Genomic DNA, 14,131 nt, shown 5'->3' with positions numbered 1-14,131 from the left:
AAAAAGACATGAAGAGAGAGAGAGAGAGAGAAGCTCTCTTTTTCTTTCCTTTTTAATGAAAGACATTGACAAAAGCTAAATCCTTTTACTCCTACAGTTTTCCTCTCACATGGGTTTCTATGTGCTCCCAAGTCAATCATCAAATCCCAAAACCAATATTTAAAACAGATAATAACAAAAAAAAAAAAAAAAGACTTGAAGATTAAATACTAAAAACATTATTAATTTGAAACAGAGCAGCCTTAACAGATCAAACCCATGATATGCCCACTTTCTCTACTATTAAAATACTGAAAAAGACATATTCTTTCCTTTTCTCTGTTTTACTTCACCACCCACCTTTGCTTCCTTCTTCTACACACGCCTCCCTGTTTCTCTCCCCTCTCCCTCTCACCATCTCCCTCTTTCTGTTCTGAATTCTTCAATGGCTACTCTTGAGGATATTGGAGTCTCAGCATTCATTAACATACTCACTGCCTTTACCTTTCTGCTGGCATTTGCTCTCCTCAGAATCCAACCCATCAATGACAGGGTCTACTTCCCCAAATGGTACATAAATGGAGACAGAACCAGCCCAAGGCGCTCCAGGAATTTTGTGGGAAAATTTGTCAACCTCAATGTCATGACTTATTTTACTTTCTTGAACTGGATGCCTCAGGCTATGAGGAGGAGTGAGGCTGAGATTATAAGCCATGCTGGTGTGGACTCTGCCGTTTTCTTGAGAATTTACACTCTGGGGTACTCTCTAGTCTCTATTCTTCTGTTTTTCTTGCTTTCTAAGGAATTTTTGGATGTGGGTGTTGTTTGTTTCTCGAGAAAGTGGAGTTAGTAGATACAATTTTCATTGTTCTGTGTTATATATGTTGGTGCAAATTGTGGAAACAAATTTGGTGAACTAGGAGGGGAATAATTAGTGCTTGTGTGAGATTTATTTCTGGGGTACTCATTTTTCCTTTTCTTTCTTCCTTCTTCAATATTTTTGGTCCACGGTAGTGTTTTGTTTCTTGAGAAAAAGTTTGAAATTTGGAGCATTTGCATGTAGTTTGCAATGTTTTGAATTATATATGTAGTTCTTGTTGTTGGTGACATAAAATTCTTGACTTATTAGTTACGAAAATAATTTTGACTTATATAGTGTGAGAACTTGAATTTCAAGTCTTTGACCTCTGCTGTTGTGCTTAGACTTTTCAGTTGAAGCTGTTCACCCAAAAATTGATTGTCCAGCTTTATCTCTTTTCTTTTCTTCTACGTATTTTGTTCTGGTTTTTGCTTTCTTATAGAGATTATTTGAAAACAAAAATATTCGGAACGGATAAAATATGCAATTTTCATGCTTAGCTTTCATATTGAGCTTTGTAGTTAAAAGTTGCAAATTAATACAATTAATTATGGTAAGCTCAATATTGTCTTGGAATATATAGGTTTATTTGGAATATAAGTTCGCATACATGTGCATATTGCTCGTATTTGTAAGAAAAATTCTTGACCTTTGCAATGGAAAAGTTTTAAATTCTTGTATTCATCCAAAAAAAAAAAAAAAAAGGTTTGAAATTTCCCAGTTGTCTCTTTGTATTTATGCCATTGTTATCTAGCTGTTTTCTTTACAACATAATACATAATTACCTTGTTTTATAGCTGGGAAAAGAATTGAAGACAACTGCCACTTCAGCCTATAGTGTCATCAGATTAAGAGTTTTCGAATTCTTTCCCCATAAGGTTCTATATATTCTTTATTTTCCTTAATCTTTTGGTGTTCAATAGTTCTGGCTATTGAATAATTGCAAATTATCCATTTTTGTAGAGAAACTCTAATTTCCCTTCTTTTGCATTGAGCTTGGGTACTCAAGCTTTTCTACAAGAAGATATTGCTTGTTTTAATTCTTGGGACTTTGTACTGGAATGTGAACGTTTGAATTTCCAAGTTCCTCCATATTTTCCTTCTCCATCTTTGTCTTTTGTAATATTTCTTTGGCCATATCTATGCGTACTGGTTATGTATTTTTCCCTTCCTCCATTATTTATCTACAGTTTCATAATTTTGGTACTAAGAATATCTTTGAAATGCTTTCTTTGTTCAACATTTATATAAACAGATTATGGTGCTTGAAAATTTTTTTTTGATAAGTAAAGTTGTCAGTAATGAATATGAGAAATTGCTATAATGAGTCTCAATGTATGCGCCAAACTTCAATTAGATGTGATGTGCTTTATTGTAGTGTAATTTTACATGGAAATTAAGTTCCTTCCAAAAATTCTATCTTGGTCCATATGAGGTCATGAGCTTACACATCCGTATGATTAAGACTTTTTTGGTCCAGATGGAGTCCATATGGTTCAATTTCATATTCTCTAAAGTTGTGAGCTTTGGATTATATCATCCGATCAATATTCACTCAGGAACATTGTTTTCTGCAACCCCAAACATTGGGGTTATAGTGCAAAGCGAAATCAAGAAACAGAGGAACAACAATACAAAAAGAATACTTGCATTTTGCATTGACTTTTAAGTTTTCCGTTGATTCATTAACTCTAGCAAATAATCTTAATCATCATTTCTTTTGATTCATAACCTTGGCTGAGGCTTTGAGATTTAAAATTCTGTATCTGCTGGCATTTTTATAACTAAATTTTTCTCTTCTATCTGACAGGTTAAAAATTTTTGTACCGATGACAGTCCTGGCACTTCTTATCCTCATTCCAGTCAATGTATCAAGTGGAACATTATTTTTCCTCAGAAAAGAACTGGTCGTGAGTGATATTGACAAGCTTTCAATATCAAACGTTCGTCCGGAATCTATAAGGTAATTTAAGTTACTCCAAATCTGTAGTCTGTACACTTGATAATGATAAGATATTTCTATGCTGGTGACTAGCTTAAGTGTTGAGTTTACTAGAGCTTTTGAAACTACTGAAGGAAGAAGTGAAACTACATCAGTGCCTATTTTGCAGTTTGTAGATGAGATATGGTCATACAGGCATTTGGCATTAAGTTAGAATAAAATCTATGTTAAAGGCATGGTTATTTTAATATTTTGCATTAAATGGTATGGAAAGTATGGGTTGAGCGTGGACATCAGCTTTCTGTGATTGTCATACTGTCGTTATTCACAATTCTATGTATGGTTCTACCACTATATTATGAAAAATGAAGGATTGCAATGAATTCTGTGATTAAACTAAAATTGCTTGGTAGGCCAATGGCCATAAATTCCTTAAATGGGTAAATCTCATCATTTTTTTTTCTTCAAGAATTAGACTTAGACCATAAAACAGATCTTTAAGTAAAATTCTATTGAGTAAGAAGAAACAGTTGGATCTTCTTCATGATCACCTTTAGATCACTGTAAATGGAAATCAAATTTAAACTTTTTACTTTTCATCTCTTTCTTGTTTGTTATACTGCTAGTACCCTACCACACATGTTTTGGTTAGCAAAACCAGTTGATACAAACAATAGCAATGATTTGTGCCTAGCATGTGTTTTTTCAAATAGAAAGATAGGCAAACAACAAATGTACTTTGGATTGGGGCCCTTTTAGCCTGAATGTTGTGTGATGTAACAACCAAATTCATTTGAGTGCTCAGGTCTCAAATTCATTCAATCTGTTATACAAAGTTCAAAATCGGCTTTAAGAAGAAAGAAAATTCTAAATGAATCCTACTGAAAAACCAAATGTTCAATTAAGAGAATCTATTGAGTCTAAAGACATTGCTAGAATTTCTCTTGGAGTCAATTTTGGCCATGGCGATGAGATGGAAGTGAAAAATGTGATGACAAAGCACACATCTTAAAATTGTATGCTTTTATACGTCCAATAAAAACTGAGTAAGCCAATAATTTGGGAATGATACCTAGAACAAATGCTGAGTTCTCGTAACATTTATATGAGATTATGTCATCTTAGAGATTTTCTTAGTTTTGCAGAACCATGATGGACTTCCTACAAATCAAAGCCTCCCCCCAATATTGAAAGAACAAGTTTCTTGGAAGGGCTTGTTAAGATTCAGAGTAGCTCTTTTGACTTGTAACATTGAAGGCTGATGTTATCTTAGTCCTTCTCATTCAGACAATTTATTTAGGTTCCTTGCTGATGTTGGACTGCAAAACAATCAAATTTTATGTTCAGTGTCTTAAAGCAGTTCAGAGTTCTAAGTTCAATACTAAGAACTTGTGATATGAATTCAGTTTTCTTGAAAGCTAGAATTTATAGTAGCATTATTACCTGTTGCTCTATTTTTTTCAATGAAATTTTCTCCACCGTAATCTTGTAACTTTTTTTTTTTTTTAATATCAACTCTCTTTTAAAACAGATCTCATTTTCATTAATACTAATTTTAAAAAATTCTAAATATTTAAATTTCAGGTTTTTTTTCCACATAGGATTGCAATACTTGTTCACAATATGGACTTGTTACATGCTATACAAGGAATATGATTATGTTGCGTCAATGAGAATGCATTTCTTGGCTTCACAACCCAGGCGTGCAGAGCAGTTCACGGTGAGTTGGACTAATAATTTCTCTGTAATTATCTGAGGAAATCGTAAACGGTTTTTTAGTAAAAGGAATGAGTCATGTGATTGTTTATCAATTTGCTTGTCGTATATTTACTCAATAGCGTGCAGTTTGTCAGTCATGCTTCTTTTCTTCAGTATTACTCATCTGGGAGGACATTGTTACATGTTTTCATTCTATTTTCTTAGAAGGCTTGCATAATAGGCATTGTGTGTAGTATAATTGAAGAAAATCATCAAGAGGTACATACAAGAATATTAAAGCACAACTCAACTAAGTCTTAATACCAACTATTTGGAGTCAGCTCTATGAACCTTGTAGCAACTAAGTCTTTTGCCACCGTACTTCTGTAACTATCTGTTTGTCATATCCTTCTTCATTATTTTTGTCCATGTTATTTTGGTCTCTCTTTGAATTTTGGTTTCCTCAGCTTGAATGAAAAATCATACTTTCGCACTGTATTTTTTTTTCCCCTCATCTGTACATCCAGTGGTCTTTGTTGGACATGACAAAACCATTCACTACTCTTCATTCCTTATCCTTATTCTATCACTCTTGATAGTCCCATTCATTCGTCGCAACGTTAGCTAAACTCATTTTCTGAAGATGTTACTTCTTACTAGTGCAATGTTCTATACCATCAAGCATAGCTGGTCTTAGAATAGACCTATAAAATATTCTGTTTGAGTTCATGAGTTTTCATTGACCAAACAATGTTACTGATGCACTTCCCACTTCATCTACACTGCTTTCATCCTCTAGACAAGCATTCTCTTTAATTATCTTATGAATAATAAACACAAATTCCTCAAATAATCACTCTTGGTATTTCTTGACCATCTGTTTTTACTATCCCCATATCTTATATCTAATCATACTAAAATTTGCATCTTTGTACTCAGTCTTAGGCCTAATTAGTCTAAAATGTTTTAGGGCCGTTCGGTAAAATTTTAAGAGTTTTGGTTTTGAAAAGGAAATAGAGTGGTGTCTAAATATGTATATTAATGTACTCTTTGTGGATTCTCTAGGTAATTCTCTCCCTAACAAGTATGATACATCAATGATGATGCCTATTAAGTTTTAATTATAAATGTAGTAGAGACATTTTTGCAAGTTTAATTGGTTTTTTATCAGGCTTTACACATTTCTTTCTTGCATGGTTTACACTCTAATAGAACTCTAATGAATGGTACAAGTGTGATACATTGATGATAAGAATTTAAGTTTTAATTGTAAAAGTGTTATAACAATAAGTTTAATCGAGTCCAAGCACTCTTTGAACTTTGATTTATTATGATATACATTTTGTATTTCTTAGATTTGTCTTTGAAAATTTTTCAGAAGTCTTGGAGTATTATTTTATATTTGCTTTTATTTTTTGCAGGTAGTGGTGAGGAATGTGCCACATGTTCCTGGACACTCAGTGTCAGATACTGTGGATCACTTTTTTCAAACTAATCACCCAAATCATTATCTCTGTCACCAGGTATTATATTTTCTTAAAGCTATTTAATGGCTAAACTTCAATTTCCATATAATTAATTCTGATCCAACTGAGATAATTTAATGAACAAACAATATATGATGATGTTTGTGTCTTTACTTTCCCTATAGATATTTGTTCGTTTATATATTTTCCATGATGGCTAGCTTTGTCTTTATTCAGGCAGTGTACAATGCAAACAAATATGCTAAACTCGTGAGAAGAAGAGATAGGCTGCAGAATTGGCTGGACTATAACCAGCTTAAGTTTGAAAGGCACCCAGAAAAGAGGCCAACTAGAAAGGTAGTCTGTTCTTATGAACTGAAATCGCACAATTTCATTTGTTGAATATATATCTATCCAATTTTTTAATCCATCAATAGATTATTGGGGCTTTGGATTTGATGGTTTAATCTATTTTCATTTTCAGATAGGATTTTTGGGGCTTTGTGGTGAAAGTGTTGATTCCATTGAGTACTACAAACAACAGATTAAGCAGCTGGATAAAATAGTAAGTCATGACCTTTTACTGATTTTCTATCTATTTAAACTTTTGTGGTATTTTTCTCTTCAACTGTTCAAAGATCCTCCTTAGGATGAGTTTCATTTGGCTCAGCATAATCATACAGTGTTCATTTCTTTTCAAATTGTTGGATTGCTTTAATTTAATGTCTGCATCTTTTCTGTGATAGTTGATATCGGAGCGCCAGAAAATTGTCAAAGACTCAAAATCTATTCTGCCAGTAGCTTTTGTTTCATTTAATTCCCGTTGGGGAGCTGCTGTTTGTGCACAGACACAGCAAAGCAAAAATCCTACACTTTGGTTGACAAATTGGGCCCCAGAACCTCGCGATGTTTTTTGGCGGAACCTGGCCATACCATTTGTTTCTTTAAGCATCCGGAAACTTATAATATCATTGTCAGTGTTTGCTTTGGTGTTCTTCTACATGATACCCATTGCATTTGTGCAATCCCTTGCAAATTTGGAAGGTCTTGAAAAAGTTGCTCCTTTCCTCAGATCTGTGATAGAACTGTAAGTAAACTTAATTGGATTTATGTTTTGTGAACAATATGACTATGCAAAATCTAAGAGTTACGATACCTTATTTGCTTCATGGGGAAAGACTTCTCATGTGAAAGTTATTTAATTAAATTGCTTGAAACCTGTAGCATTCTCTTTTGATCACTTGGCAAAGACAATATACCTTTACATCTTCAAAAAATAAAGTATGACAGGTGTTGTTCTGTACTTGGTTCATATCTCACCAAGAAAAAGGCTCATATTATTGTTTCATTCTCTTCTTCTCATCATTACTAAATATCATGAGGATGGGTGGTCCTTTTTCTTTTCTATCTTTATAATTATAGTGAATGTTTGAGTTAGATTACCACCATCAACATATGTTGTGATTTAGAAGGTCTAACTTACCAAAAAAAAAAGGAAAGTTGTTTAGAAGGTATAAGAGTTACGGATCCACCATACCTTACAGCAATTTGAAAACTTAAATGGAAGGTTCTCCATATGTGTTGGAATGCGAACTGGTTATGCTTATCCTGATTTCTAACAATATTAATAAATCAGAAAAGCCTTGTGAAGGCCAAAATATCTTGGTCGGCATAAGCAAGAACTACAGTGCTGTAAAATGACAGATATTCTGTTGTTGTTTCCATGAATATACATAGGGAAAATTACAGTTTACCCCCCAAAGTTGACAGCGTTTTTCAATTCGAACACCAAAGTTTCAATTTTTGCAATCCACCCCTCCAAAGTTCCAATTTTTTGCAATTTGACCAATTGTATCCAAAATTTCTCATATTGTCCCTAATTTTTATTTATTTTATTTTTTATAAAATATTAAAAAAAAAAATTCGGGGTGGCTGCCATCTGGCCATTTTTGCACCCCCAAATTTATTTATTTTTTTTCATAAAAAATAAAAATTAGGGGCAATATGGGAATTTTGGAATAATATTGGTCGAATTGAAAAACGCTGTCAACTTTGAGGGGGTAAACTGTAATTTTCCCATATACGTAAATGGTTGATGCGAACCGTTTCTTATCTGTTTATTTTCCATGTGGCCTTTTAGCTTATTCATCAATGGTGCTTACTTTTTTCTTTGTGATGATTATAGTTTCATTACATGTGCTATTTGAATATCTTATTTATGTTGCTTTTGTTACTTTGTTATGCTTTAAAACTAAAGGAACTACCATTGTTAGTAGATACTATGAATTTTCATACTGCTACAACTAGGTAGTAGATTCAGTTATAAACCTTTAAAAGATGTACTCATGTTTGGAATCAACTGAATGATCTTTGGTGCTTTCTCACCACTACATGTGAGACATGGCCTTTTTCTTATATCATGGTCACCATAGCAGCTCAACTCCAATAGTTTTTCATTTAATTCTATGCATTTTCCTTCTGTCCATCCTTAACTAGAAGCTTGTTGTCAATCTTGTGCAGGAAATTCATTAAGTCATTCTTACAGGGCTTCCTTCCAGGTCTAGCCCTTAAAATCTTCCTTTATATTCTTCCAACAGTTTTGATGATCATGTCAAAAATTGAGGGACACATAGCATTCTCAACACTAGAACGGAAAGCAGCATCAAAATACTATTATTTTATGTTAGTGAATGTATTCTTGGGAAGCATTGTGACTGGAACAGCATTTGAGCAACTGCATTCTTTCCTTCACCAATCGGCTACCGAGTAATATTCTGTTTTATTACTTGAGCTTTTATTTCTTCCATGTTTGAAAATTTTACTGTCAATATTATATCACTGTCTTGAGTTGTAACTCTCTTAATGTGATTTTCTCTTATAATGCCAGTAACCTAAAAATTATCAAAGTGGACCACATATTTGCATTTTTAATTAAAATTTCAATTTTGAAAATGACTATCAAGTTGTAAAATTTCTTCTTTGGTACAAATCTTTGTGCTTTAAGTAGTGGCAATTCAAGTGTAACAAGATGGAGCAATAATATGCTCAGGTTTTAATATGTATAAATTTCAACAGCAATTACATTTTTGGCATTTATTTAGAGAAATGGTGTACAGTTCAAATTATATGATATCAAATTGTTAGTCCTGTTCTGCACTTCAGTTTACCATTCAAAAAAATATCATATTCCAATGAAAGGGATGGGATTATAGTAGATGTCTAATTGGAATTCTATTGTTATTTGTGATGCTAAATGTGTTTCTTATTGATGTTTCTAAATTTTCTTTTTTCCTTGTTAGGAGGACAAACTTATGGTATTATGAATATAATATAGGTTTTGCTTTTAAGAAATGCTGCTATGTTTGCTAATGTTTTTGGAAAGTCTTTTCTCTTTTCAAACACAAAAACACACTTTTCAGAAAATATTTACCAAGCAGAACACTTAAAAAAAAAAAAAAAACACAATACACTTATCCAAAAACAAACACAACACATTTTTTAGAAGACTTTTCACTCCTTATAGGAATATTTTGAGAAAATATGAGCTTATTTTTTCAGGATTTCCAGCCTGTTGCTTACAAAAAAAAGAAAAAAAAAGAAAGGTGGCTGCACAGGCACCCCAACAGTTCAAATGTGGCCATGCGACCACCCTCTCTCCATCCCCTCTTTTTTTTTTTTTTTTTTGTTACCTCTGAAAAAATAAGCATGTATTTTCTTAAAGTATGCACGTTTAGCATCTATTTTTTTTGGAAAACACTAAATCCAAAACAACACTTTTCAAATGTGAACTCCACCAAAAACACTTCTTAACTTCCATCACATCAAAAGGTCTTTTCGAATCAAAACACAAAACATAATTTTCAAAGCACTTACGAAACTTACCCAACGTTGTTGTCTTCTTTCAATATTTTCTCTTAATTATTCATTCATTATTTTAATGAATAAACCATTTTGATATTAAAGAGGTCTTTGTCATAGAAAAGAAACGAAAAGACAACAAGTAATGTAAAAGATAAAAATAATAATAAAAAAAAAAATCTTTTCATTTTTAGTTTGGAAAAAGAAAGACTTTATACAAATACCATATGTGTATTGCATACATATTCTTTAAAGCAGTGGTTTCTCTTTTTGGTAGAAGGCCCGCATTATGTTGGCAAAGATCATGTTGCATAAGATTTTGCTATTTGGAGGTACAAGTTTGTCAATTATCTCCATAATGAAATTGGGAAAGCCAGTAAAAGCATAACAATAAGAAGAAACAGTATGAGGATCATTGATGAAGATCATCATCAGGAGGAAAAGGGTGCCTACTCTAAGTCCAGTGGCAGAAGGGAGCTTTTGAACTTAGAACGCTCCATAAATTATGGTAATACAGGCACATCCTCTAGGTGTGGGAAAGGCAAGGTTCATGTTTTTTAGCGGCGAGTGTTCTGCGGGTTTCGTGTTTTAGGGCTTTTGGGTGGGTTCTTCTGGTGTTTGGTTGTTTGGGTCTTTCTTTTGCTTTTTCTTGTTAGGTGTTCCTGTTGTATACTGCATGTGTACGAAGGGGCGCTTTATGCCTTTTTATAAACTTATCGAAAAAAAAAGATAAGCAGAAACAATAAAATAGAGATTCATTATAATTCCTTTAGCATTTTATCCTGAACTATCTATGAAAAGTAAAAATACTATAGCATTGGTTTCTATGTGCCAATTCATTTTTCACGAAGAGTAAGGGCTACCATTTTGCACCACCTCACTTCATTACTTCTGATTGCATTCATAAAAAGTATTAGCTGCAACATTGCTTTTGGATAATATACTTATGGTATTGATGGATAGCTGCATTTAATTTCTTATGCAAATAATTTTATTATAAAACATAACATCATTCCAATCTTTATGGTATCTGATATCTTTCATGCAATTGTTCTACTTATTTTTGTATTGCATCTAAGCAGAATGATTTTTCTATGTTTTTTATATAACTATGATTGATGCATCCAATGCGATTGACTTTTTTGGAACCTCACTCTTTGTTATAGGATTCCGAGAACCATTGGGGTCTCCATACCAATGAAAGCTACTTTCTTTATTACATATATAATGGTTGATGGGTGGGCAGGCATTGCTAGCGAGATTCTTCGGTTGAAGCCGTTGGTAATATTCCATCTAAAGAACATGTTTCTGGTGAAAACTGAAAGAGACAGAGAAAAAGCAATGAACCCTGGGAGTGTCGATTTCCCAGAGACTCTCCCAAGTCTCCAATTGTACTTCCTATTGGGGCTTGTGTATGCCGTGGTTACTCCGATCCTTCTTCCTTTCATACTAGTCTTCTTTGCTCTTGCCTACTTAGTTTACCGCCATCAGGTCAGTTTATCCACAATCCTTGCATTTTGTTTACTCTTTCCCATCTGTCTTAACAACATTTATTAGAATCTTGAATTGAATTATAATAACTATGTGGTTAAGCAAGATAGCCAAAACGATAAATTGGGCTTAATATGTGTAATTAAAAATGGAGTATCTAGGTTTTGGACTTATAGGCGCTAGTAAGGATTATAATTTAGGACTGAAGTACCAGGATTCTCAAGAATGATTAAGAAACATTCAATATTTAATGTGCCAGATGAAAGAACCCAATATTAAGGAAAGCGTATGTAAGGATAATTAGCTAATAATTAAAATCTATTTGCAATCACAACATTAATAAAAGAATACACAAATTAGTGATTTAACCTGAAGATGAACATATACTTATCAAAATTTGTATAGGTAACAGATTACATATAGAGAGCCTGGTGACAAACCAAAATCAAAGAATAATAATAATAAAGAAGAAAATTGATATTTGTATAACTTGTTTCTATGATCATATATTTGTATTAAAATTTTTGGTCTTTTTATTTTTTTCAATAATTCTTCTTGTAATTATAGACCCTGTTTGATTACACAGATAATCAATGTCTACCATCAACAATATGAGAGCGTTGCTGCATTCTGGCCACAAGTCCACAGCCGCATAATAGCAAGCTTGTTGATATCCCAACTACTTTTGATGGGACTGCTGAGCACAAAGAAAGCTGCCAATTCCACTCCTTTGCTTGTTGTTTTGCCCATATTGACATTATCATTCCACAAATATTGCAAGAATCGCTTTGAACCTGCATTTAGGAAATACCCACTAGAGGTAAGCTCCAAACTATGCCAACAATTAACTGCCAAAAATTTTCTTTACTCGTACATGTCTTTTAGTAATATTTTCAAGCTAAACAGCTCTACAGATAATAAAATGAAATTAACCATCCTTCTACTTGAAACATGTCATTAGGCTTGATGATAAAGTTTACTGATGGTTTTACTTGTAGTTTGGCTCAAGTCTCTTCAAGGCATTTAGAATTTATATCATCATCTCCTTTTGAGCCCCTCCTCTAACTACCTACCAGTAAAAAGAACAGGGATGAATTAACAAAGCAACGTTCCCGTTAGTTACTTGGGTTTATAGTGAACCAGGCAAACCAATCTTAATTTTCATGAATGGAATTTTGTGTTGTTGGGGCACAATTCCTTCACTGTCTTGAAGTAGTTTTTCAATTCTTAACATTTTATTTGCTTCTAAAACTGGTGTCTGTAACCTTATACATCCGACAGCAGTTAATAGAAGATTGTCTGTCACATGCAAGCAAATAAATTGTTTTTATCACAGCTTTTGAATGTATCAAAAGCTGAGACTTTTTATATTAAATAGTCGGCGTTTCTTGACACATTAAATCATGTTTGGAAGAAGCCCCTTTCTGGATGCCCATTATGGGAGGAGAAGACCTGCTGCACTAAATGTTAGCATGTGCTAGAAGTAGACAGATAATTAGACTGCCCTTTCTGCCTTTATTTGCCTCCTAAATGTCCACAACATTTAAGTAAGTCCATTATGTGTTCATTTCCTTCTGGATAACATTCAAATTAGACTAATTGTTATTATCACTGTTCTGTGATAATATAAGGGCATTGTGAGAGTTCAAGGGGATCTTTTTTTATTTGATGGTAATGGCTGTACATAAAATCTATAAGCTTTGTGCTCAATGATATTTCTTTTGTGATGGCTTTTGATTTGTCTTTATTTGACTTGAAAAGAGGCATGAAAACTTGTATCTGAGTACTGATAAATTAATTTGCCTCTGTTCCTTCTTCAGGAAGCCATGGCAAAGGACATATTGGAGGGGACCACAGAACCCAACCTAAACTTAAAGGCATACTTAGCTGATGCCTATTTGCACCCAATTTACCGGTCATTTGAGGAAGAAGAGGAGTTAGTTCAGGTCAGACTAGACAAACATCAAACCCAAACAGTCAGCCCCTCAACAAGCGAAATCAGCTCCCCGTCCCCACCACGCTACGTCCATCATCCGTCCTCCCCACCCCGTTATGTATATCATCCCCCCTCCCCACCTCATTATGTTGATCATTCATCCTCCTCACCCCAATATGTTTATGACCACTTCTCCCAACCCCATTATGTTGATCATCCATCTTCCCCACCCCAATATGCTTATGACCCTTCCTCCCCACCACACTATGTCTATCATTAAAGCTTGAGCCTTGAACTGATTATAGTGGTCTGCTTACAAGAAACCCTAACCTATTCTTCTATTTAGCTTGTTCGCCGCCGTCCATTGAGGTTGTGTCAATTGTAATTATTGTTTTATGAATGTAATTGTAGTTGGGTTTTGGCATTTTTCTTCAAGTGTAGTGGAGGTTCTGCTTGGTTTGATTGTCAAGAAGCTAGACTTGAAAGCTAATAGTATTAGAACGCCCACTCAATTTCCAATATCTTTTTTATGATTTCAGCGGTTTCCTTTTCCTGTCTTTTCTTGGAAATCTAATCAAGAAGCATCACTTCTGAAAATGCATGAAAGCAATGTTCAAGCACTTGAAAGAAACATGCATAACTGACTTGAATTACTGAGCATTTGGCATATTATTGTGATTCATCTTTTGGTAGTAGTAGCCTTAATCTTAAAATTCTAGCACTTGGGTACGAGCAAACCTATTGCTTGTTTGGAATGGATTCCATAGAAAGAAATTTAGAAAACGCAGCAAACAAATTTATATGTCACAATCTTTTTCTGTTTGGTTCCATAAAAACTGCCATAACCTGTAATGTTAAAAACAAGAAAAAGGCAAATGCGAATTTTAATTTGATTACTAGAG

General features: G+C 33.6%; 1 protein-coding gene across 1 annotated transcript; it reads left to right on the top strand.

Moving 5' to 3' along the window:
- The first annotated feature begins 243 nt into the window (after nt 1–243).
- On the top strand, nt 244–13,780 carry LOC132173725 (CSC1-like protein At1g32090). Its single transcript, XM_059585311.1, has 11 exons — nt 244–738; nt 2,649–2,801; nt 4,365–4,500; nt 5,900–6,001; nt 6,182–6,301; nt 6,429–6,509; nt 6,691–7,031; nt 8,465–8,710; nt 10,969–11,293; nt 11,880–12,113; nt 13,114–13,780. Exons 1-11 carry the CDS (start codon nt 425–427, stop codon nt 13,507–13,509), a joined length of 2,448 nt encoding a protein of 815 aa, XP_059441294.1. The 5' UTR covers nt 244–424; the 3' UTR covers nt 13,510–13,780.
- Nucleotides 13,781–14,131: the final 351 nt, after the last annotated feature.

Source organism: Corylus avellana, chromosome ca3 (genome assembly GCF_901000735.1).
Source record: "Corylus avellana chromosome ca3, CavTom2PMs-1.0".
In the NCBI taxonomy this organism is placed as follows: Eukaryota; Viridiplantae; Streptophyta; class Magnoliopsida; order Fagales; family Betulaceae; genus Corylus; species Corylus avellana.
This window is presented reverse-complemented; position numbering and strand designations above follow the sequence as displayed.

Bases quoted from the DNA above. Each gene is read 5' to 3' on its own strand.
- LOC132173725 (XM_059585311.1), top strand. From the start codon at position 425: ATGGCTACTCTTGAGGATATTGGAGTCTCAGCATTCATTAACATACTC. The intron at 6,510-6,690 runs GTAAGTCATGAC...TTTCTGTGATAG, and splicing joins TTAAGCAGCTGGATAAAATA to TTGATATCGGAGCGCCAGAA. The intron at 12,114-13,113 runs GTAAGCTCCAAA...TTCCTTCTTCAG, and splicing joins TTAGGAAATACCCACTAGAG to GAAGCCATGGCAAAGGACAT.